The sequence below is a fragment of the Helianthus annuus genome, chromosome 9 (assembly GCF_002127325.2).
Source record: "Helianthus annuus cultivar XRQ/B chromosome 9, HanXRQr2.0-SUNRISE, whole genome shotgun sequence".
Classification (NCBI taxonomy): domain Eukaryota; kingdom Viridiplantae; phylum Streptophyta; class Magnoliopsida; order Asterales; family Asteraceae; genus Helianthus; species Helianthus annuus.
In genome coordinates, this window is record NC_035441.2 from 31,502,302 (window position 1) to 31,525,484 (window position 23,183).

Genomic DNA, 23,183 nt, shown 5'->3' on the forward strand with positions numbered 1-23,183 from the left:
TCATCTTATGAAAAGTTCAAAATAATTCATAACGAATAGGATTGTAAATAAATAAAAATAAAACCTATAAAAACCTTGGATTCCCGACACTCTAGGACAAGCTAAAAAACTTCTCTTCTACCTATTCCATTTGGGAGTGTAAGCCACATTTAAAGAGTTTTGCTTGAGGACAAGCAAAAGTTCAAGTGTGGGGGTATTTGATGTGTGTAAAATGCAACATATAAATCACATCAATTAAGGCATAAAACTAACCCTTTTTAAGTACTAATGTTGGAAAAAGAGTGTTTTTGTCTTCCTTTTGTATTTTCAGGATGAAATGAGCTCAAAATCACAAAAGAAGCAAAAAGACAACTAATTCTACCATAAAATACAAGAAAAGGAACAAAAGTGGACTGCCCGGACCCTCAACGGCACCTCCCAAGGCAAAGGAGAAGAAACAGAGTCTGAACACGCCCCGTGTCCAGCGAACACGGGGGCGTGCCCAGGAAGCAGCAGAAAAGACAAACCAGTAGAAGCTTCCATTGCCCACCACGGGGCCGTGTCCAGCGGGCACGGGGGCGTGGTGAAAGTACAGCAGGCGCATTAATTGTAATTCGCAATTACAATTAATGAGGAGAGAGAGTGTCAGGCGGGCACGGGGCCGTGTCCAGCCTTCTGTTCAGCCTATAAATAGAGGAGCTTGGCTTCATTCTCCCTCATCCCTTGGCACACCACCTCTCTCACACCTCATCCACCACCCACCACCACCATAACACCATCATCCACCACCATCATCCATTGTCCATCGTAGAGTGTGTGAGTCGTCTCGGGATCCAAGATTGATCGTAAGAGTTCTTGACAATCAAGGCCATGTTTGCCTAAGTCTCTTACATCACTTGGTGAAGACAAGTGTTTAGTATAATACTTTTTATTTTTAATCTTTTGCACTTTTTATTTGGTTTTGTATTAATGACTTTAATAACTAGTTACTTATGTTGAAGGTGATCTTTCCTTATCGTTTGTCCGTGGTGTCTTGGCATTATTTTACTGTCTATATAAAATAAAAGATTTTCACCATTCATATCTCCACGGTCTATATGGAGGTATGTTGGCTACCTGGTCGGGGGTTAAGGGAACGGTTTGGTAAGGGTCTTGCCCTTGTTCAGCGTTTAGAGGTCCTGCTTGGGACCTGGGTCAAATTTAGTAGGATCTCCTTCAATGCCCATAGGTATTGGATGGCGGGGATCCAAACTCTTTGACCCCCTCATAAGTTAACTACTATTAATACTATAACCCGGCTATTTAGGACTGTATCCCTGCTGACTCAGACTACTTAGCCGAGGGTAACGTCACCGCCAAAAGCGTGGCCTACCATAATTTGCATTAATAACTTAATTCATTATCTTCCAATAATCCGACCCTTTAGGATTGTATCCTTGCTGACTCAAACTACTGGGTTGAGGGTAACGTCGCCTTCAAAAGAGGGGCCTACTACAATAACTAAGATAATCTCTTAAACAAGTGCAAAAGTGCGAAAATAATCAAAGGTTATACTAATACACGTGTCGGATCCAAGTGATTCATCTTGTCTATCTGTTTTTATTTTATTTTTATTTTCAGCATTTAGTTAGTTTTTATTTTTTTTAGTTTTGAAACATTTTTCTAACCTTTTTGATTTGATTAGACGTTGAGGATAAACCGGTATTAAAAGCTCTTGTGTCCTTGGACGACCTCGGTATCTTACCAACACTATACTACGTCCACGATGGGTGCACTTGCCCATATGTGTGTTTAGTGTTAGTAAATATCGTGTTTTATAAATTTAAAACTTGGCTAAAAGTGTAAAAAGGGGCTTAAATATATATCTAAAAACATATATACACTGACACGCATCAGTGCGCAACCGAAGAGAAGGTGTGTTCGATGTGCAATTCTTTGAACCATCGTTCAAGGTCGTCTGCGGCGAAGTTCGTTCCATTGTCAGTGATGATTCTGAGCGGCAGGCCAAAACGGCATATGATTTGTTCCCATATGAATCTCTTGACGACGTTTGACGTGGTTGATGCAAGTGCCTTCGCCTCTACCCACTTGGTAAAATAGTCGACCGCGACTATTATGAATTTGACCTCTCCTGGGGCTTCTGGAAAAGGGCCGACCATGTCTATGCCCCATTGCTGGAAGGGCCATGCGGTTGTGACTGGTACCAATTCATTTTTGGGGCGCATCGTCTTGGGCGCATGTCTTTGGCATCCACTGCATTTCCTCAACTCTTTTACCGCGTCTAAATGCATTCCGGGCCAGTAGTACCCGGCGTTCATCACTTTTGCCACCACCATTCTTGGTCCGGCATGTATACCACAGATTCCTTCATGGACCTCTCTGATCAAATAGTTTGCGTCTTCGGCGTTGACGCGTCTCAACAATGGGCCAAGGTATGACTTTCTGTATAAAATTCCATCGGCCATCTGATAATGCTCAGCCTTGTATTGGATTTTCCTCGCTTCGGCTTTGTTCTCGGGGAGTATCCCTGATTGAAGGTACATGATTATTGGAGTCATCCAAGACGTTGTCCCTGTCTGGATGACGCATACTTCCCTGAGTGGAACAGATGGGTTGCTCAGAACTTCTATGCGCACATCCTTCGCCAGGTGTTGGAAGCTTGTAGATGCGAGTTTACTCAGCGCGTCTGCTGGTTTGTTCTCGCTTCTGTTTATGCGATGCACCTTGTAGGAATAGAAGGTTTGTAGCAACGTCTTTGCTTGACTTAGATAGAGTGCCATTACATCTCCTTTGGCTTCGTATTGGCCGTTGATTTGTCCAGCCACTAACATGGAATCTACATGCGCTTCGATGTGTTTGGCTCCCATTTTGATTGCCAATCTTAAGCCAGCAAGAAAAGCTTGAAACTCTGCTTCATTGTTCGTGCTCTTGAAATCCAGACGTATGGCGTACGTAAACTCACGTTTGTCGGGGCTCACTAGTCGAAGCCCTGCGCCTGCGCCGTCTTCGTTAGACGCGCCATCTGTGTATAGCAGCCATGGTTCCTCTGTTTGTTGTCTTTCGGCCTTTTCCATTGCTTTACATTCCCGATCCTTATCGTCAGGTACCTCTGTCAGGAAATCTGCTAACACTTGGCCCTTGATGGCTGGTCTTGGTCTAAAAACCACGTTGTGGCCGCCCAGTTCTATTGCCCATTTAGCTAGCCTGCCTGAGATTTCTGGTCTTGCGAGGATGTTGCCGATGTTGTAATTTGTTAGCACATGTATTACATGGTTGGCGAAATACCTTCGCAGCCGTCTTGATGCATGGATCAGCGCGAGGACTAGTTTCTCCATGATGGCGTACCGAGTTTCTGGGTCGGTTAAGGTTCGTGACACATAGTAGACTGGTGTTTGGATACCTTGACGATCAACGAGTAACACTGCTCCAACTGCCTTATCAGAAGCTGATAGATATAGTACCAAGGGTTCTCCTTTGATTGGTGCGGTTAGTGTCGGCAGTTTGATGAGGCAATCTTTCATCTCGTGGAACGCGCTCTCTGCTTCCGGAGTCCACTGAAACTGGCTTTTCTTCATGCAGTTGCGCAATGTTTTGATGAATGGAAAGGACTTTCCGGAGTCCACCGTCCTGCTAATTTTTGCATCTCTTTGATGTTTGATGGGGAAGGCATTCTTTCGATTGCTTGAACTTTTTCTGGATTTACTTTGAAGCCATCTTTTGTGACAATGAAGCCCAAGAATTTCCCTTCTTCCATGCCAAATGAGCATTTTGCTGGATTCAGTTTGATGCTTACACTGCGCAGCGTGTTGAAAGTCTTTTGGATGTTTACCAGCATCATGCTTTCTTCCTTGCTCATAATCACCAAATCGTCCATATACACTCGATGTATTTGCCGATGGCATCGCTGAACGTTTCGTTCATCAACCTCTGATAGGTTGCCCCCCATTCTTTAGGCCGAAAGGCATCTTGGTGTAACAGTATAGCCCTGTCGGCGTGCGGAATGCGGTTTTGTCCTCATCCTGAACGGCCATTTGGACCTGGTGGTACCCCTTGTAGTAGTCAAGGAAGCACTTCCACCTGAATGTTGCTAGAGAGTCGATCTTTTCGTCTATATCTGGTAAGGGGTAACAGTCACGTGGACATGCCTTGTTTAGATCCTTGTAATCTACGCACATTCTCCAGCTACCATTTGGTTTTTTCACCATCACTGGGCTTGCCACCCATGTCTGGTATCTGACTTCTCTAATGATGCCGGCATTCAACAGCTCCATTACTTGCTCTTTCATGGCATCGTGTTTTATATCGCCCAAGTGGCGATTGGCATGTACCACTGGCTTCGCTTCTTTTGAGACATTTAACCGGTGTTCTGCTATGTGTCGTGGAACACCCACCATATCGGCTGGTGTCCAGGCAAACACGTCCATATTTTCATGCAACAACTTCTTGAGCGCCGCGCGCGTTAAATCGGACATCGCAGGTCCTAAGGTAACTGTCTGCTCTAGGTATGTACTGTTCAGTACCCATTTTTCTGCTTCTGCGCGCGGTGCTGGTTTACTTGCCTTTGCAGGTCTGACCTCATCCATTGCTAAGACCTCTTTGCTTGCGTATATTAATGCTATGCCTGCTTCTGTTGGGAATCCAACAGCTGAGTGTGGCGCAGAGCATACCACACTGAAGTCTCCTTGGGATTCCCTTCCTAAGAGGATGTCATGTCTTGAATGTGCTTGCAGCATCATGAATGTGACCTCCTCTGTTCTTGAGTTTCTTTCGTCTGAGAGCAGCACCAAGAATGATATTTGGCCAAGAGGGAAAACGGCTTCGTTGCAGAAACCAGTAAGTGGATAATCAACTGGTTCCAAGCGCGCTTTATCTTCTTGGTCAAACTGGTTGAAACATTGTTCGTATATGATATCTGCGGTGCTCCCTGGGTCAATAAAAATGTAATCCATCTGGTAGTGACCAATTACTCCGGAAATGACGATGGGTCTTTTTTCTCTCGGGCCACCTCTTACGATTGGGAAAATAACTTGCCGCTCACGCCATGACTCGTCTTGCGCGCGCTTGTTGTAGTTTTTTCTTGGCCTACGTGGGCCTCCCTGAACCATGTGGGTTTCTAACTTTTGGAGTTTTTTATTATCCGGCCCTTCTTCTCTTCTTTGAATTTGGCGGTAGTCGCGCTTTCCGCCCTTAACCAAATGAGTGAGCTTTCCATCTCTCAAAGCTCTTTCTATCTCTTGTTTCAGACTGAAGCAGTCGTCCGTTAGGTGGCCTGTGTCTTTGTGAAATTCACGGAAGAGATTGGGATCTTGACCCCTCTTATTACGCATTTGTAGGGGTGGTTTGAACTGGTGATTTTCAGTGGCCAAAACCTCGGAGGGAGTCTTTGTTAGTGGTGTCCACTTTTTCTCCCTATTTTCTCTTTTTACCTCTTTCCGGTGGGCTATTTGGTTGATTGTGTGGCGCGCGTCCTCTCTTGGTGGGCTTCTCTCTCTATGACTGGAAATTTTCCATGGTTGGCTTCTGCCCTTTCTGCCATGTCGGTCACTAGAGCTATACCCTCGCTGACGGTGATCGTCACCGGTCAACTGTTTATCTGTTTGCGCAATGGTTTTCGCTGCTTCAATGAACATTTCCCAATCTTTGGGTCCTCCGTCCCTTCCTTTTACTCGCTTGATTAGGTCATCGCATTTGACTGCCCTCATGAAATGCGCGCGCATCACCTTTTCGCCCACGTCTCCAATTTCCAAACACTCTTTGTTATACCTCGTGATAAAGTCTTCCACGCTTTCGTTGTCTTTGCGCCATATGTTTAAACAATCAGCAGGATCTCTGGTGTGTCTTCGCTGCTGGGAGAAGTGTGCAAGGAACTTCTCTCGGAAGTCAATCCATGATTTGATTCTTCCTGCTGGCAAGCTGTCGAACCATATGCGCGCTGCGCCAACGAATGTTTGAGCAAACAGGTGACACCAAGTTGGCAAATTCCATCCCCCTGTTGCTCCTGCGCCATTAAAAACTTGGAGATGATCGTCTGGGTCCGTCAAACCGTTGTATTTGCCCACGTTGTGTGACAGTTTCGTTTTGTCAATAGCGGCTGTGGCGATCTCTCTGATGAATTTTGAATTCTCAGCCATGTCGTCTGGACGATAGCTCAAGGTGTAATCATGCTCTGCTTTTGGGTTGTACCATGCACGCTTGGTTGGTTTGTATGACTCGTGTTCTGGATGTAGCTGCTGAACACTGTGCTTTCCCCTTTATACGTTGGGTCTTCTTCTTCGTCTTCCCATTCGGTGTTCATGTTGCGCGGGCCCAGACGGCTTTGAATTGGCTTTCTTTGTGGATTATGGACATAGTTGCTTTCCGTTTCGCCACAAGTGTCGCGCGTGTCGTGCGCGCTTGGTTTTCTGATGTGTGGCACAGGTCCTTTCTCCGGGCGTAAATTCCACGCGTTGATCTGCTGAGTCGTGTGCGTACTCAGAGACCGTTGCGGTGGGGTAACGAATGCCGACTGGTTAGCTTGTGCTTGGAGCAAAGCTTGTTGCGCGCTAAGTTGTGTATAAACAAGGTTTATAGATGCCATTTGCTCGGCGTACCAGGAAGCCAGAGTTTTTCCTTCGGGTAGCCCTAAAAGTGCAGAGAAATTCAGCTGTGCTTGTTCCGATGGAGCTGAGGGGCCAGCTCCATGGCTTGATGTCTGCACTGGTGGAGGTGTTTGTTGGACCATTCCTGGTGGAGGTGTGTGTTGGACTATCCCTGGTGGAGGTTGGAAGGTGGCTCCGTTTCTGGTCTGAGTGATTATCCTAGTGGGGGCTTGGAATATGGGTCCAGTTGTGGTTTGGCTAACAACCCTGGATGCACTTCCAAAAATACTATGAAAATCATTGTTTGTCTGCCCTTCTTGGATTATTTCGTTCCTTTGGTTCCTTTGGACATGTGCTGTGTCCGAAACGAGTTCAAAGGAAGAAACTTCTCCGTCTACGTGGTGTGAAGGGTTTTGTTCAGCCATTTTTTACGAGTGTTTTTCAAAAAAGAAAAAGAGACGAAATTGGTTTTGCAAAAAGCGGATGGCGCCAATGATGAACCACAGGATAACACTTAGGTTATACTGCAGGGTTGTTTCCCTAGTGGGTTCAATCTCCTTTCTTACTCGCTGAAATGACCTAAATCCTGCAAAACAGCAACACCGTTAGTCTCGTTAAGAGGGGAATATGGGGGTTTCCCTCTTAACCAGGCTCCGGCGTGAGAATAAGTACTGTTCTGAGGGAGAATAAACAGTGTGTGTTGAGTGTGTGAATGAGGAGGGCAAGATGATTCAACCTGGATGATAAAGGGTCCTATTTATAGCCGGAGGGTGAAGAAGGGAGGAGCAGCTGTGCCAGCTGTGGTTGCGCGCCAGCTGTCCGACCAAGGGGAATATCCTCTTGGTCTCCTCTGCCATAGCCGGTGTAGTGGTACACGTGGCGCGCTTAGGTTTGTCCATGCTGGAAACATCGTACTGGCGGTGTCAGCTCTGCCCCCTGATTTGTCGCAGGCCTATGTGGCGCTTTGCGACTGGTGACACGTGTTGTCCTTTTTGTCGGATAGAGCATCTTTGGTGTCACCTTGACATTTTCCAAAAGCTTCTAGAAGCTTATGGGTTGCTTTGCTGATGTAGGCGTCATGTATGATCGAAAGGGAGGTGTGGTCCCTGTCATGTAGGCAGGGAATTGGGACCATACCTCTTCATATGTTCTCCACAAACGTTTCATATACGTTATAACTTTTTAATATAAGATGATTTTGTAGCATGTATCAATAGAATGCATAGTGATACGAATCATTTCATAATCACTTTTCTATTCTAGTCTATCGGCACTAGATTTAGTTTATAATTACGGTTGGGTCCATACTCCAACGTCTCTTTGATTGTTTCAATCGGTACGATGGACTTGTTGGGCCTAGTCTCAAACTGGTCCAAACCTAGTCACAAAAATTTCCAAGTGTAATAATTGATAAAGAAACAAAAAAGCAAAAAGTTTTTGAGCATGAACACGATAAAAATGAGGAAAAAAGGGTCAAGAGGGTATGTTAGAACCCTGTCATAAGAGTTTGCTAGATTTTTATATATAAAATAAACTATTTATAAAGAAAAAATATGAGTTTAATCACTAGTTGTAATTGGTAGAGAAGAAACCTTGTGATGGTCCGCTGTTAAAAAATTTTGATTTCACCGTTAGAGGGAATGGATTGGTAAGAATCAAGTAATGTCTAAGTTTATATTTATCATTTATATTTGTTTAGCCATACCAATTTAATTTACTTTCACTCATTCACTCATTGATATCAAATCTAACTAACATCTACGTTGCTCGAGTCAAAACACTTTCTTCGCCTAAAACACTTTCGTCTTGCATATTTTTGGTGTTTATATTAAGTCAAAATAATGGTGGACTTTGTGATGTGTGAAAAAAAAAAAAAAAACCCCTCATTATTCTAGTTGACCAAATTAGGTGGATATATGTCTTAGCTTAATTATATGCGTTGTAGTTCCGATCCAGAGTTCCCCACATCTTTCGTTAAAAAGCACTTAAACCGCGCTTGAATTATTCAAGAATGGCTTGTTAAAAGCTCGAGTCAAGTCGGATCTAAACAAGCTCGAGCATGAGTTTGATTCTAAAGATAAGCTCATTTAATAAATAAGCCCGAGTTGAAGCTTCATATATGATATTTGGTTGGGCTTATTAGCTTAGATGAGCCTATTATTTAAATTGATATAATATATTTATTTAATGTAGTAAGAATATATTACTTAATAAAGATAATTAAACTAAATAGCAGACATACATTATTAGACACAATCTAATTGTAGTGAGTTAAAAGGTGACATTATGTAAATTAAATAATTAGAAAGAGTATTGTGTAAATGTGATTAGTATATAACCCCCTCCTCCTTGTAAAATTTAATTAACAATCAATAAACACACAAAGGTGTTTTAATTTGGTATCAGAGCTCCATCAAGCCATCTTCTACAACCATACATGCAACGCCAATCATCGCCTCTGGATCTTGTTTTTATCTCTACATCGTTTCAAATCGATCCCTAAACATTTAAAAGCTTTCTATCAAATTATTTAAAAAAAAAAAACAAATGCTTAAAGAAAATACATATTTATTTGTATATATAAGCCATATTTTGTTAAATAATAATCGTGAAAATAACAAAATAATAACAAAAAACTTGAGTAATTACATTAATAATCTCTTAAATATTAAAAGAGCTTTGTAATTATCAAAAAACAGCCCTCAAGGTATATAATGACCTAATTACCCTTACATTTAACTGCAAAAAAGTAACAAAGTTAGTGTCAGGGGCCAAAACCATTATAAAATGCAACCTCGGGGTCTGATATATTAAAAGATTCTTTTGGGGCTGAAATGGTTAAACTGGCTAAAACACAGGGGCCAAAACAATAATTTACACTTATTTTTTGCTTAAATAAATAAGGTATAATCTAAATAAAAATAAATTAGTCTTTTAAACACTAACTAGAATTACGACCCGCCGCGATTCTTTAGTTATAACTAAGCCGATTTAGGATGCGCACGTTATGTTGAACCTGTCAAACGGGAAAAAAATAGACGATGAAAAACGTTCACCGACACACGCATGTTGCGTCGTGTTAACTCGTAAAATTTAGAACGAAACGTAAAAACGTTAAACCAAAGCCGCACGTTGCGATGTGTTAAGTCACAAAATTTAGAACGAAGCATAAAGCAAAAAATGAAAACTATAAAGGATCAAAGTTGAAAGTAAAAAAAGCTGTGAGGAAAGATTGCAAAAGATAAAAAGCTTTGTGTTAAAAGTAAAAAAAAACAAATAGTTTTGGGTTAAAAGTAATTTATGAAATACTTTTGGGTAAAAAGTAAAAAAATCAATTTTTTTTGAATAACCCCCAAAGCCAAGGTTACAACAACCATATGCATAACCATTTTTTCTTTGAAAAAACCCCAAAAAAAAGATTACAACACATAAGTAAAAAAATCAAAGTTGTTAAATCGCAAAAGATGGAAACTTTTGAATTCAAAGTGAAAAATCAAATTAATCAAAGGGGTTAAATTGTATAAGATGGAAACTTTTGAATTAGAAGTGAAAAATCAAATTAATCAAAGGGGTTAAATTACCAAAGATTAAAACTATAAAATTAAATTATCAAAGATAAAAACTTTAGGGTTAAAAAAAAACAAAGGTTAAAACTTTAAACTTAAATTGTCAAAGGTTAAAACTTTAGGGTTAAGAAGGAAAATTCCATTTTTTTTAAAAAAACTCCCAAAGCTAAAGGTACAACAACCTTAAGCACAATTAAGTTGCTTATTTATAGGTTAATAATTACACTTTAATTCCTTCATCTTAATTACACTTTAATCCTTCATTTTTAACACAGTTATAGATAATTAGTTAGTAGCTACACTTTATTCTGTTATAAAAAAAAACTAACTACCCCATGATTTTTAAATGGTTATAACATTTTTGTACGTTAATAATTTTTTTAAAGAAATTACATGGTAAACATGAGTATTTAATTCTCTTTAATTTGAGTATACTATTGCTATAATTTTTTAATGGTAGGGGTTGGCTACAAAGTCTACTTTTCCTACAAAGTGTAGAAAGCAATCTCGTGTTATTAAAGGGCATTAAGGTAATTAAATAATTACAACAATTTATGGAAGATTTTATATCATAACAATAAAAAGGCTATTTTATGGAAACTATTCAAAATTGACAGTTACATCATTCGTATCCACGATTAATTCATCTAAAGTTCGAAACATAAAACAAATTCATCATTTCTTAACATTGTGTTTTATCAGTTTACAGTTTCTTCACATCGTGTTATATCAATTTTCACAATTAAACACACCCCTCATATATTTCGAAACATAAAACACATTCATTATTTCTTGACGTGTTTTATCAGTTTCTGATTTCTTCACATTGTGTTATACCAGTTTTCACAATTAAACACACCATTCACTCATAAAACAAAATAGTGTCTGAAATGCACAATATAAAACACACCAGTGAAATACACAATATAAAACATGCAGACACTATATAAAACACGCTAGTGTCTGAATTACTTGAATCATAATTTTTTAGATATGTAGCAATATGGTACTCATATTAAAGATAAAAAAACGTCCATTATTATGGAATAATTTAAAAAAAAAAACAAATTATGTATAAAAAAGTTATGACGTTTTAAAAAGATGGGGGAAATTCCATGTGAGTTGCATGTGATTCCTAAATTTAAGGCATATGAAATTTACTTTTATACCCTTAATTCAATAAATCAATCAATTTAATTAAAACAAATATTACAATTTTGCCATTTATTTAATCTCATCCATCAATTACCTAATCTAATGGCCATAATCACTTCTTACACTTTTTAGACAAAACACACTTTGTAGAGGAAACTCACCCAATTTTTTAATTAGAAATTGTTGATATGTTACATGAGTAACAGTTAAGGTGAGGAATAACTGAATCATTAACTAGGATCGAACCGAAAATAAACGAAACCAAACCGAAATCAATAAAAAATAGAATTAACTAAAAACGGATTAACCGAAACCCGAATTAACCAAAACAGTTATCTTTTTTGTACCATCGTTTAACCAAATAGAACCGAACCATTCATATTTGCATATATTTCTAGCATTTATATCTTTAGTTCATGTGTTTCATATTTATACCGCCATTTTATGTATTCTTACTGCTACTTCATATATTTATACATTCATTTCATATATATCTAAACAAAAGTTTTAGCCCAAAGTTTGATTTTGGCTATTAACCGAAATTAAACGAATTAAATAAAAAACCATCAATCTAACCGAACAAAACAAACCAATTAACCGAAAATCAATTGGTTAATAAAATAGAGTAATCGATGACTTCGGTTTCGATTGAGGAAATCTAACTGAACAAAACAACCAATTAACGGAAAATCAATTGGTTAATAAAATAGAGTAATCGATGACTTCGGTTTCGATTGAGGATAATAACCGAACCAACCGAATGCACACCCTAGCAGTGTCTATGTTTTTTGCCATATTGCGGGGCACCCTTCTAGTATATTTATTATACATGATTAACCTATTAACCTATTATGATTATTACAATTTGGCAATAGTGTAAATCCAACAAAAGTTTGTATTTGGATTCTATAGGCCCATTACACTTATGGACATCGTTCCATTAAAATGGGGGTCTAGCACAGTCAAGTAGTGTAATGGGCTGCTCTCTACTCTCAGGCTCAACTTAACTTTGTTTTAATCTGAAACAGTTAATATATTAAGGAGGAAATGATGTATATAAAAATGATTATTAATTTTAAGTGTTTAGCAAAAATCCGATTTTACATTAATATATTTTTTTCTATGATTAACTACATTAATATATTTCCTATTTTCTATGATTAAAGTAAATATATATAAAAGATGAAGAATATGAATGTATAGGGGAAATAGTGAAATTTAAGATCAGTATAAAATTATCTATCCTTTAGTTTAACAGTTTGTTTATTCAGTCATAATTATATTAGTTTCAAATTCAAATGCACATGCACATCCAATAACTACTTGAATCATGGATTCTCGAACTCTTTTATCTTCTTGGATCCATCTCAAAAACAGGAATTGTTCGTTTTCACTTTCCAGCTTGTTGTGGCGGGTTTAAAAATATTTTACCTGTGTAACCATGTTTATGTATATTGTATTTTAAGAATAAATATATATCGGGCCAAATCACTGAAACTAACCCAAGTTTCAATCAGGGGCGAAACCAGAGAGGGGTCAAGAGGGTCCACTGACACTCCGACTACAAAATTAGTTCAATTGTATTTATAAAATTTTGAGTTTTTTTTTTAAAAAAAAAATGATTTGAACCATTTAGTTGTAGCCAGTAAAGAAAATTACCTTATTATATGAATACCCCCCCCCCCCCCCAAATAAAGAAGTTCTAGTTCCGCCATGTCCCTCTATTTTTCTTTTGGGATTATGGTGTCCTCTTCTACAAATATAGGGTCATCTCAAAATATAGAGTTATGAGCATGCTTAAGATTTGATATATTCATCGCTCCTGCCAACGATTATGTCGAAAATGTATTTAATTTATTGGTTCATTTCCGTTTAATTCCTTGATTCGTCGTCTCTCTTTCTAAAATCAATCATGTCTTGAAGTTTCTTGGATACAAAGCAATATATTAGGTTTATTGTGGTCGACAAATTTGATTCTTTTGCCACATAAGTTTTCCTTTTGAATCTCCATCTTTTTTATAATTTGGACCACCACTATCCAAAGAGAGCTATGTCAACATGTGTCACACCTTCAATATCAAGAAAGGCACATAACAATTTTATATCATTTCATTAGAGAAAGAAAATCATATTGCCTAGAATGAAAGAAAATGAATTTAAAGAGTGGAACTTTAGATATAAATTTGAACCTTATCTTATTAGGGTTTTAAATGGGTCAAATGCAAATACACACCAGGAAACCCAAATGTTTATGACATAATCAGGGGTGGATCTAGAGTGACAGAAGGGGCAAGGTTGCCCCTTGATGCTCCGACGGTAGTGTAAATTTTGGAAAAATTTGACGTTTTTTCGATTTCGTTACCCCTTTTTATTGAAACGTTACCCCAATGTGGATTTTCTAGATCCGCCACTGGACATAATTGCACTTAAATCTTGACGTCCATTTTCTTTCAAGTTTGAAGTATTTTAAATTCATATAACTAGTTTAAGTTAAACATAAGAAAACTATTAGAAAGTTTGTAAAGATCAATGGGTCAACTTATCAATCGTAACAACTCGGGTTGAAACCCAAACCCTCACATGTATAATTTACAAACTTAGGGTCTGTTTGGTATAGGGTAATGGAATGGACGAAGGAATGGAATGAACGAGGTAATGGAATGGACGAGGGAATGGAATGGATCATTACCATTCCATGTCTTGTTTGGTTACCATGTGTGAATGGAATAAATTATTATTGTGTATTGTTCGGTAGGCAAGAAAAACGGAGTAATAAAATCAACGGTGAGTGGTGGTGGTGGTCGGTGGTAGTGATTGTGGGTGGTTGGTTATAGGTGTCGGTGGTGGCTGTCGGCAGCGATGGGTGGTGGTGGTGGTGGCGGCGAGTGGCGATGCGGCGGTGACGACGAGTGGTGGTGGTGGCAAGGTGGTCGTTGGTGGTGGGTAGCAGCAGAGGTGGAGGTTGGTGGTGGTGGTGGTGGTGTCGACGATGGTAGTGGGCGGCAGCGGCGAGTGGCGTTGGCGGTTGGTCGCAGCTGTGGGTGATAACGGTGACGAGTGGGTGGAGGCGGTGGCTGTCGGGGTAAGGTCGTGGCGGGTGGCGGCGGTGGCTGTGGCTGTCGGGGTGAGGTGGTGGCGGGTGGCGGCAATGGTGTCGGTGGTGGGTGGTGGTGGTGGGTTGTGGCGAAGGTGGTGGGTTGTGATGTTGTTGATGAATGGTGCAAAAGGAGATGGAATGGAAAAAAAACATGGGGTGTGGAAGGAATGATTTTGAGGGAATGGAATGCCTTTTGGAATGAGTGATTCCATTCCATTGACCAACCAAACACCGTTTTCTTCATTCCCCCGTAATCATCCATTCCATTCCACCTCTCATTCCTGCATACCAAACACTACCTTAGGGTCTGTTTGGTATGGGGTAATGGAATGGACGAAGGAATGGAATGGACGAGGTAATGGAATGGACGAGGGAATGCAATGGCTCATTACCATTCCATGTCTTGTTTGGTTACCATGTGTGAATGTAATGAATTATTATTGTGTATTGTTCGGTAGGCAAGAAAAACGGAGTAATAAAATAAGCGGTGAGTGACGGTGGTGGTCGGTGGTAGTAATTGTGGGTGGTTATAGGTGGCGGTGATAGGTGTCGGCGGCGGCGATGGGTGGTGGTGGTGGCGGCGAGTGGCGGTGCGGCGGTGACGACGAGTGGTGGTGGTGGCAAGGTGGTCGTTGGTGGTGGGTGGCAGCAGAGGTGGCGGTGGGTGGCGGCGGCAACGGCGGTTGGTGGTTACGGTAGTGGTGATGTCGACAATGGTGGTGGGCGGCGGCGGTGAGTGGCGTTGGCCGTTGGTCGCGGTTGCGTGTGATAACGGTGGCAAGTGGGTGGCGGCGGTGGCGGTGGCTGTCGGGGTGAGGTGGTGGCGGGTGGCGGCGATGGCGTCGGTGGTGGGTGGTGGGTGGGTGGTGGTGGTGGTGGGTTTTGGCGAAGGTGGTGGATTGTGGTGTTGTTGATGAATGGTGTAAGAGAGGATGGAATGGAAAAAAAACATGGGGGGTGGAAGGAATGATTTTGAGGGAATGGAATGCCTTTTGGAATGGGTGATTCCATTCCATTGACCAACCAAACACCATTTTGTTCATTCCCTCGTAATCATCCATTCCATTCCACCTCCTATTCCTTCATACCAAACACTACCTTAGGAATTTCATATTAGTTTCATATCATGTTTTTTTTGTGTGTATTTACCCAATTGTTTAAAGTAGATAATTTTTTATTTAAAATATATATATATTCTATTCTACGTTGATTGTATGAGACGATACATTAGATCTATTGTTATTGGTTACAAAAAGGTAGCTATCCAATATGGACTCCAGATGCCAAACTTCTAGGGATACCATGTAAAAAGGATATTTGGACCATTTTGTATAGTTAAAAGATATTATACTTTTTCAAGTTGTATACATTCGCACCAACCATCAACCATCTTACTTTCTAGAACAATGTGGTTTATACAGAATTATGAAATTATTATATGAGAAAACAATAATTTGGCTTATTTTTTTAGAGTAACCTGCCAAAATGGTCCTTGAGGTTTGGTCACTTTTAACACTTTAGTTCAAAACTCAAATCTTTTGAATCTAGGTACCTATGGTTTCAATTTTGTTGCCATTTTCATCCAAAAACAAAATCTGGTTAAAATTTTCAATTAACATCCAACCTTTTTTTGTCTTTTTCCTCCATTTTAATGAAGGACAAAATGGTCAGATTTTTTTATTTATGTTAAAAAGATCATTTTGCCCTTCATTAAAAGGGAGGAAAAAGACAAAAAGTTGGATTTTAATTGAAATCTCTGACCAGATTTTGATTTTAGATGAAAATGGCAACAAAACTGAAACCACAGGGACTCAGATTCAAAAGGTTTAAGTTTTAGACTAAACTGGTAAAAGTGATCAAAACTCAGGAACCATTTTGACAGTTTACTCTATTTTTTATGTTTACATTTAAAATATTTTATTTATATTTCTTTTGGGTATCACACTATCAACTTCAGGTACATATCAATACATTTTAAACAATTAAATTTATATTAAAGGAACCTAGGAGAATAATTATTCTTTTACATATTTATAGCTTATAGTTATGAAATATTCTTGATATGGAGTTCGAACTACAAACTAGCTTGAAGACACGCAAATTGTGAATATGATGTTTGAAGATGAAGACTAACGTTATATCACCCTTTAATTCGAATTAGCTTAAAGAATGTATATGAATGAATTGTGTATAACTTTGAAGTTGCCTCACTTGTTAAGAAAACCAGGTACATGTATGAAAATAAAGTATATACCTGAAAATTTCAACAAAAAGTTTTGAGTATTAATAAAAGGAGGAAAAATAGGGTATGCTTGTGTATAATAGACTCAACACATAACCAGTAAATCGTAAAAGATTGGAGATGATATTTTCATTTAAATTTGTTTTCAACTAATAATTATTATATATAAATTATTTTTTTTTTTTAATAACTGCTCACAGATTCTTTTATATCATTCCACATGAAAAAGGGCAATTACAAAGCAATGACAGGTAGTCGGGCAACAAGTTGCGCCGCCACCCCCTTTAAATTATTATTCTTATTCTGAGGCTTTTTATATTAAACAAATTAATATTAATATGTTATTATTATAATAAAGTCACAAAGAAAACGTGAGATGAATATTAGGGATCAAGAAAATGCCACCTTCTACGTATGAAAACAGCTCACCACAATTAATGTCCAGGTATCCACATCCTAACCAAAAATTTCAGTCTTTTTATTTATTTTATTTAAATGTTTCATGTTTTATAAAATTAACACCTTACCAATCAAACGAACAGTTGCAACCAAAATACCTACATGTGTTCACGAAATCTGCAAGGGCATCTACTAGCAAAGATCCATAGAAACCGAATGTTGATATGTTCAAAGATACGCTATTTGCGTTAAAATAAACCATATGTAATGTATCGCACAAGTAGAGCGTAATATTTCTAAAGCAAATTTTAAACTTAGAACTTTACTTGTTTATTTGGATCATAGGTATTGTTAGGTGTCGAATCAGGTATTTCATATTAGGTGTTAAAATTAGGTATTTCATAATTTAATTTAGTCAAAAGGATTAGGTTTGAGAGTTTCATAACGTTATAAATTATCTAATACTTTATTTTCTTTTCTAGAACTTTATTCTCATAAATATATAGATGATTATTATACAATAAGAATCCATGAACATGTTAATATAAAATCAACAAATTTAAAAAATAATTTTGATTGTTGAATTTAATCTTTAACTTTTTTATCTTATGAAACTTTTTAAACCTAATATCTCACTTGTTATTTAAACTTCAATAATAATTTTAATTTCCAAATCAATATGTTATGTGTACAACATATTTGATTCAAGTTGGTTTCATGGTTTCAAACCGATAATGTGCATCATAATTTATTTTGTAAACATGCTGAGTTCTAAAACTATTATCCAAAATGAAAATAAACAGCAATTAGAATCTAATTGTTCGTTCTATCTCAGTTATTTGTGTGCTAAGAGACATGAAACTAAGGAAATAACGAGGTATTTAATCTTTCTCTAATTGATTTTTCAATTTAGTTAAATGTTTTTGCAAAAGTATCAGAAAATTCACAACTTTTTTTAATCTGATTGATTTTTTTTTTTGGTGAGACATGTAGTTATTAAACCTTTGTTCTAAGCAAGTGGAATTTAAAGAACAACAAAAGTTATATCGATTTTGCTTTAAATTTATCGAAACATATTTACTCTATAACATTTACGTTTACGAATTGTCATGAACAGTGGATATATTATTTTAAATATCGAATTTACAAATATGCTCTTAACTGTGAAATTAAGGTTAAACCAATTTATGATTTTATCCTCTTTAAAATTACTATTTTGCCATCCTCTTTAAAATTACTATTTTGCCCTTAGTTTAAAATTACACTTTTACCTCTCGTTCAAAATGAAATTATACTTTTGTCCTCAGTGAAAAATTACACTTTTGCCCTCGGTTCAAAAATGCGATTTTGCCCCCTTTAAATTTACAGTTTCGCCATTAGTTTTGTTTTCTTCCTCTTAGGTAAGTTACGATTTTGCCCTCAATTTAAATTTACATTTTTGTCATCGGTTTTGTTTGCTTTCCCAGTCAAATTACGATTTTGCCCCGCTTTAAAATTATGATTTTGCCATCAGTTTAAAATTACGTTTTTACCTCCAGTTCAAAATAACCCGCGTTTCAAATTTACGATTTTGCACCGTTTAAATTGACAGTTTTGCCATTAGTTTTGTTTTCTTCCTCACAGGTAAATTACGATTTTGCCCTCAATTTAAATTTACATTTTTGTTATCGGTTTTGTTTGCTTTCCAAGTTAAATTACGATTTTCCCCAGTGTATAAGTACAGACACACAAGATGGGGGCATAGTGCGAGGCAACTGCCTGGAACTCCCCCATTGGCCCAACCAATTTACGATTTTATTCCCGCTTTAAAATTACGATTTTGCCATCAGTTTAAAATTACGTTTTTACCCCGAGTTCAAAATAAAATTATGCTTTTACCCACAACTAAAAATTACAATTTTGCCCTCGGTTTAAAATTACGATTTTGCCCCGTTTAAATTTAAAGTTTTGCAATTAGTTTTGTTTTTCTCCTTCCAGGCAAATTATGATTTTGCCCTCAATTTAAATTTACATTTTTGCCATCGTTTTTCTTTGCTTTGCTGTTTCTTTTCTTTTTTTGTCCTTTTCCGTTTTATGTATATATTATAGTTATTATTGCGCGAAACTATGAAGAAAAACTTTCGCAATTCAGTTGGTTGTATGAACATTCAAATATAGTGAGTGTCTCGGGTTCGAAGCCCTTCATGGGAAAGAAAATTTTTTATTACCTGCTGCTAACTAAAAGTTTGAGTATCTATTATTCTTAATACCGTTTTCCGTGATTTATTCCTTCTTCTTTTTTCACTTTTACGTTGTTTTCTCTGCTTCTAAATTTGTCATTTTTATAACCAACCGGTATGGTATCGATATTTACGGATAAAACACCGGTAAGTAACGAAGTGGACGGGTATCGTGCTTATCCCGTTACAAAACAAAACGAATCGATAACGTTCGAATTCCCCGACGCATAGCACTGAGAATTACACTAGTGTTATATTATTGATTGAGTTCCCCACTTGCATCTTCTTTATAGATCAAACCTCACAATTTCAAGGAAGCAATAGGCCTACGTATGATTTGACAAGCTTTTTGGTATAACAGCTACTTGCATTTAATGCAAGTAAACAAAGATTCCGGAAAATCCAACTGAGCCCATTGGTGTTCATACCTTTCTTAGTCACGAAACCAACAAAAATAACTCTCTAAAGTATCCTCCTGGTACGATTAGGATGAGTAAATGCTACTGGTATCGGTACCAAACGTGTACCGATTGGTACCAAATCATACCTTACCAGGCCATTTTCGATAACCACTTTTTGCGTTTATAGAGATCGGTACTATCTGGTTCGGTACGGTACCGTTATATTAGGTTGATTTACCTTTGAATACTATACTGGTACCAGTACTGTATTGTACCATACTGTACCATACTGAGCACTTTCAGTACCGGTGTTGGTACTCTTATTTGCGATTCTGAGATCGGTACTTTCAGTATTGGTACGGTACCAAGCTCAACTCTAGGTACAATAAACCTAACATTTGTCGTATAAGGGTATGAATTTCATACGCGACAAAAAAATGACATGAAAATAGCACAACTTTCATGGTGTTGGGTTTATGGTAACGAGTTTAGTTTAGCTTTGGGTCAAACCAGCAAACAAGTTTATCTAAAAGAGTTGGAATCAGATCAATCCAGTAGGCAGGGGCGTAGCTTAGTGTGAAGCGGGGGGTGCCCGGGTGCCCCCCCCCCCCTTTCCAATGTTTCGATTAGAAATGTAAAATTTGCTATTTTTCGTCCGAAAATTTTAAAATTATATAGGATTGTCCCTCCAATTATTTTGTCTAAATATTTATACAATATATAAATTGGGTCCCCATGACTTTTCGTCCCCTCGGAACTTTTGGTCAAGCTCTGCCAGTACCAGTGGGTTTGCGAGTTAACCTATTTTTAATATTTTTTTTGTAAAATAGATATTGTAACACCTCGAAATTTTGCGTCCAATAATGTATTGACAAGTGTCTTGAGTTTACACGTGGTGTTAAATACTGAATAAAGGACTAAAGTTGACAAACATGGAAAGTACGTAAATTCGAGGGTTAAAAATGTCAACGAGGGATAAATACATTGTACAGTAACCCTAAATGATGCTCGTACCTTCAAACGGATAAATCATGGATCGTACGGAACGAAATACGGAAGAAAGTGAGAAATTACAAACTACAGGGGTTAATTGTGTCAACATGTTTAAGTAATACCTCTGAGTGACCCTTTAACATACCCGAGGCTTTGTAACAGTAAATTACGCTCACTAGAATATATGATATAAATTTCACGAAGTTCCGTGTTAAAACGAGAAAGTTATGATCAATTCCGTATGCAAGGGGCTAGAAGCGTCAACAATGAAAGATAAGGCTTTTCGGATAGTAATTAAACTAACCGGGGACTTAACGGCGCGGGTAAAAGTCACGAGACCCTTATTCGCAAATAATCGAGGCCCAAATCGCAAAGTTACCCCTTCGAAACCGAAAGGTCAGGCTAATAATGGCAAAAGATTTGAAAATCTTGATTTACAGGCCTCAGGCGGCCCGCATTAGAGAAACAAGGAAGTTCAGGCGGGCCGCGAGCCATATAAAGATCTGGTGTCTGACTTGAGGATTCAGGCGGCCCGCGTGAGCCTAGCCTGAACCTTAAAGCGGGTCGCGTCAAGTCCCCAGAAGCAGAAAACCCTCACAGATTCAATGTTTGAGCTTGTAACCGACCTTGGATGCATTAATTGAAGCATGGGCGCCCCCTACATGTCCCCTAACAATCAGGGACAGCTGTTGATCATCCATGAGCAATTATAGGTTGAGTTGTAATGATCTTATGCCCAAAATTTCACTATAAAAGGCAATGTAGTGCACCATTGTTCATTACACCTTTAAACAACTCATCTGCTCATTTCTGGAGCTCTAAAGCATTCTTTTAACATCTCTGGTCGTGCACCAAGCTTCTGTAAGTTTGCCTAACCCTTTGTGGTTTAGTTTTTGCATAGTTTAGCTTAAAAGTCAATCCGTCGAAATTAACGATTGACTTTACGATTAATCACAAATGGTCCAGTGGTTTGTCGAATCAAAGATAGTTATATGTTGGTAATCATGTAGGCTTTAAACCCCTAAAAGGGCACCCTCTGATTCCCACTCTAACTAGTCCAAATGTCGAGTCAAACTTGCTTAGAAAAAGTCAACAGAATGCTATTTTACGATTTTAAGCATAATCAGTAATGTAGATGGCGTGTAATCTGTTTTAACACACATATAACATGATAATAAGTATATTAACTAGTCTAAGCTTGTTTGATCCGACCGTTTACTGTTTTGACCCGGTTCGGAACCGAAAGTCGCAAAACTTTGACTTTTGCTTTGACTTCAGTTCTGACCCGTTATGGTATGATTTAGATATGCCTTAGGACTCTCTTAGGACCAGGTTACATGATGGTATAACCCTCTGTGACCGGTCCGTTGTTTGTCCAAGTCTTTAACACATTTCCGTTAAATGCTTAAAAGTTGACCGTAACGCCCTTTTCAATTTAAAACGAGAATTTCGGACATGTGAAAGGACCATAACCTTAGTTACTGATTTCTAAGCATATCCCTAAAATTTCACGTCAATCCGAGGTCCAGAATAGGAGTTATGCTAAATAGCGCAATTACGGAAACTTTAGTAATTAAATGGCGCAATTAGCATAACGCCTATCTAAACCCAAATTTCGGCACCAAACCTTTTACCCACTGATGTAAAATAATATTTGGAGATTTTTAAATATTTTTTATTGATTTTTAACCTGCTCATAACCTGCGGTTATGGCATCGGTTCGGTAAATACCGAATATACCCTTTTCGAACATAACTTGAGTTCTACAAAGTATTTTGACCCGATTCCAGTTGCTACTGATTTTAAATAATAAATAGAGTATTTGGGACTTTATAAACTGATCGGAAAACTCAGATTTCCTGTAGAACTCAGAAACCTCTTTTATGATCTTTAAAATGACCGAAATACCCCTACGGGGCACATATTGGATTAAAACTCGTTACGGGCATTATGGAAGGTATCCTACTGATACCACAACTTATTTAAAGCATATTGACTTAGGAAATTTGTGTAGGACTCTTACGGTTACCCGTTACGCCTTTTGCGCGCACGGTTCGGTTTATGTAACTAGTTTACATAAACTAGCCGAAACGGGTCAAACTTTATTGTTTTGACCTCAAAATCCAGTAAAAGAAACTTGCATTGTTTATTAAGGATTAATACTTGCTCAGGTAAATACTTTTAACTTATTCTCCGTTATACGGGCTTGGGTTACGGTATTTAAAATACCGCTTGGTCGGGCAATTGACCCCAACTCATTAGTAGTTGGGTATTATCAATGTGACCCGTTTAAAAACTTGTTTTGTTGGCTTTACGCCTTTGGAAGCTTAATGACCATGTCCCGGATATCCTTGGCATCATTTTACGAAATGGCCACGACCCCGACACACGGGTGTAGGCGTACACCTGTAATGTGTCTATATTATTAAAAGTATAACCGTTGGTTTTCCCGCCACGACTTTATGCTTAGTGGCGTGTCTATTAACCTTTAACCTGGCACGACCAGGGCGACCGAACGCATAGTAACATGTAATTCTTTTACAAGATTTAATTA

At 38.2% G+C, this 23,183-nt stretch overlaps 1 protein-coding gene across 1 annotated transcript; it reads right to left on the bottom strand.

Moving 5' to 3' along the window:
* Positions 1 to 1,871: 1,871 nt before the first annotated feature.
* Positions 1,872 to 3,881, bottom strand: LOC110875471. Its single transcript, XM_022123668.1, has one exon. The coding sequence runs from the start codon at positions 3,879 to 3,881 to the stop codon at positions 1,872 to 1,874; it is 2,010 nt and encodes a 669-aa protein (XP_021979360.1).
* Between the last annotated feature and the right edge of the window lie 19,302 nt (positions 3,882 to 23,183).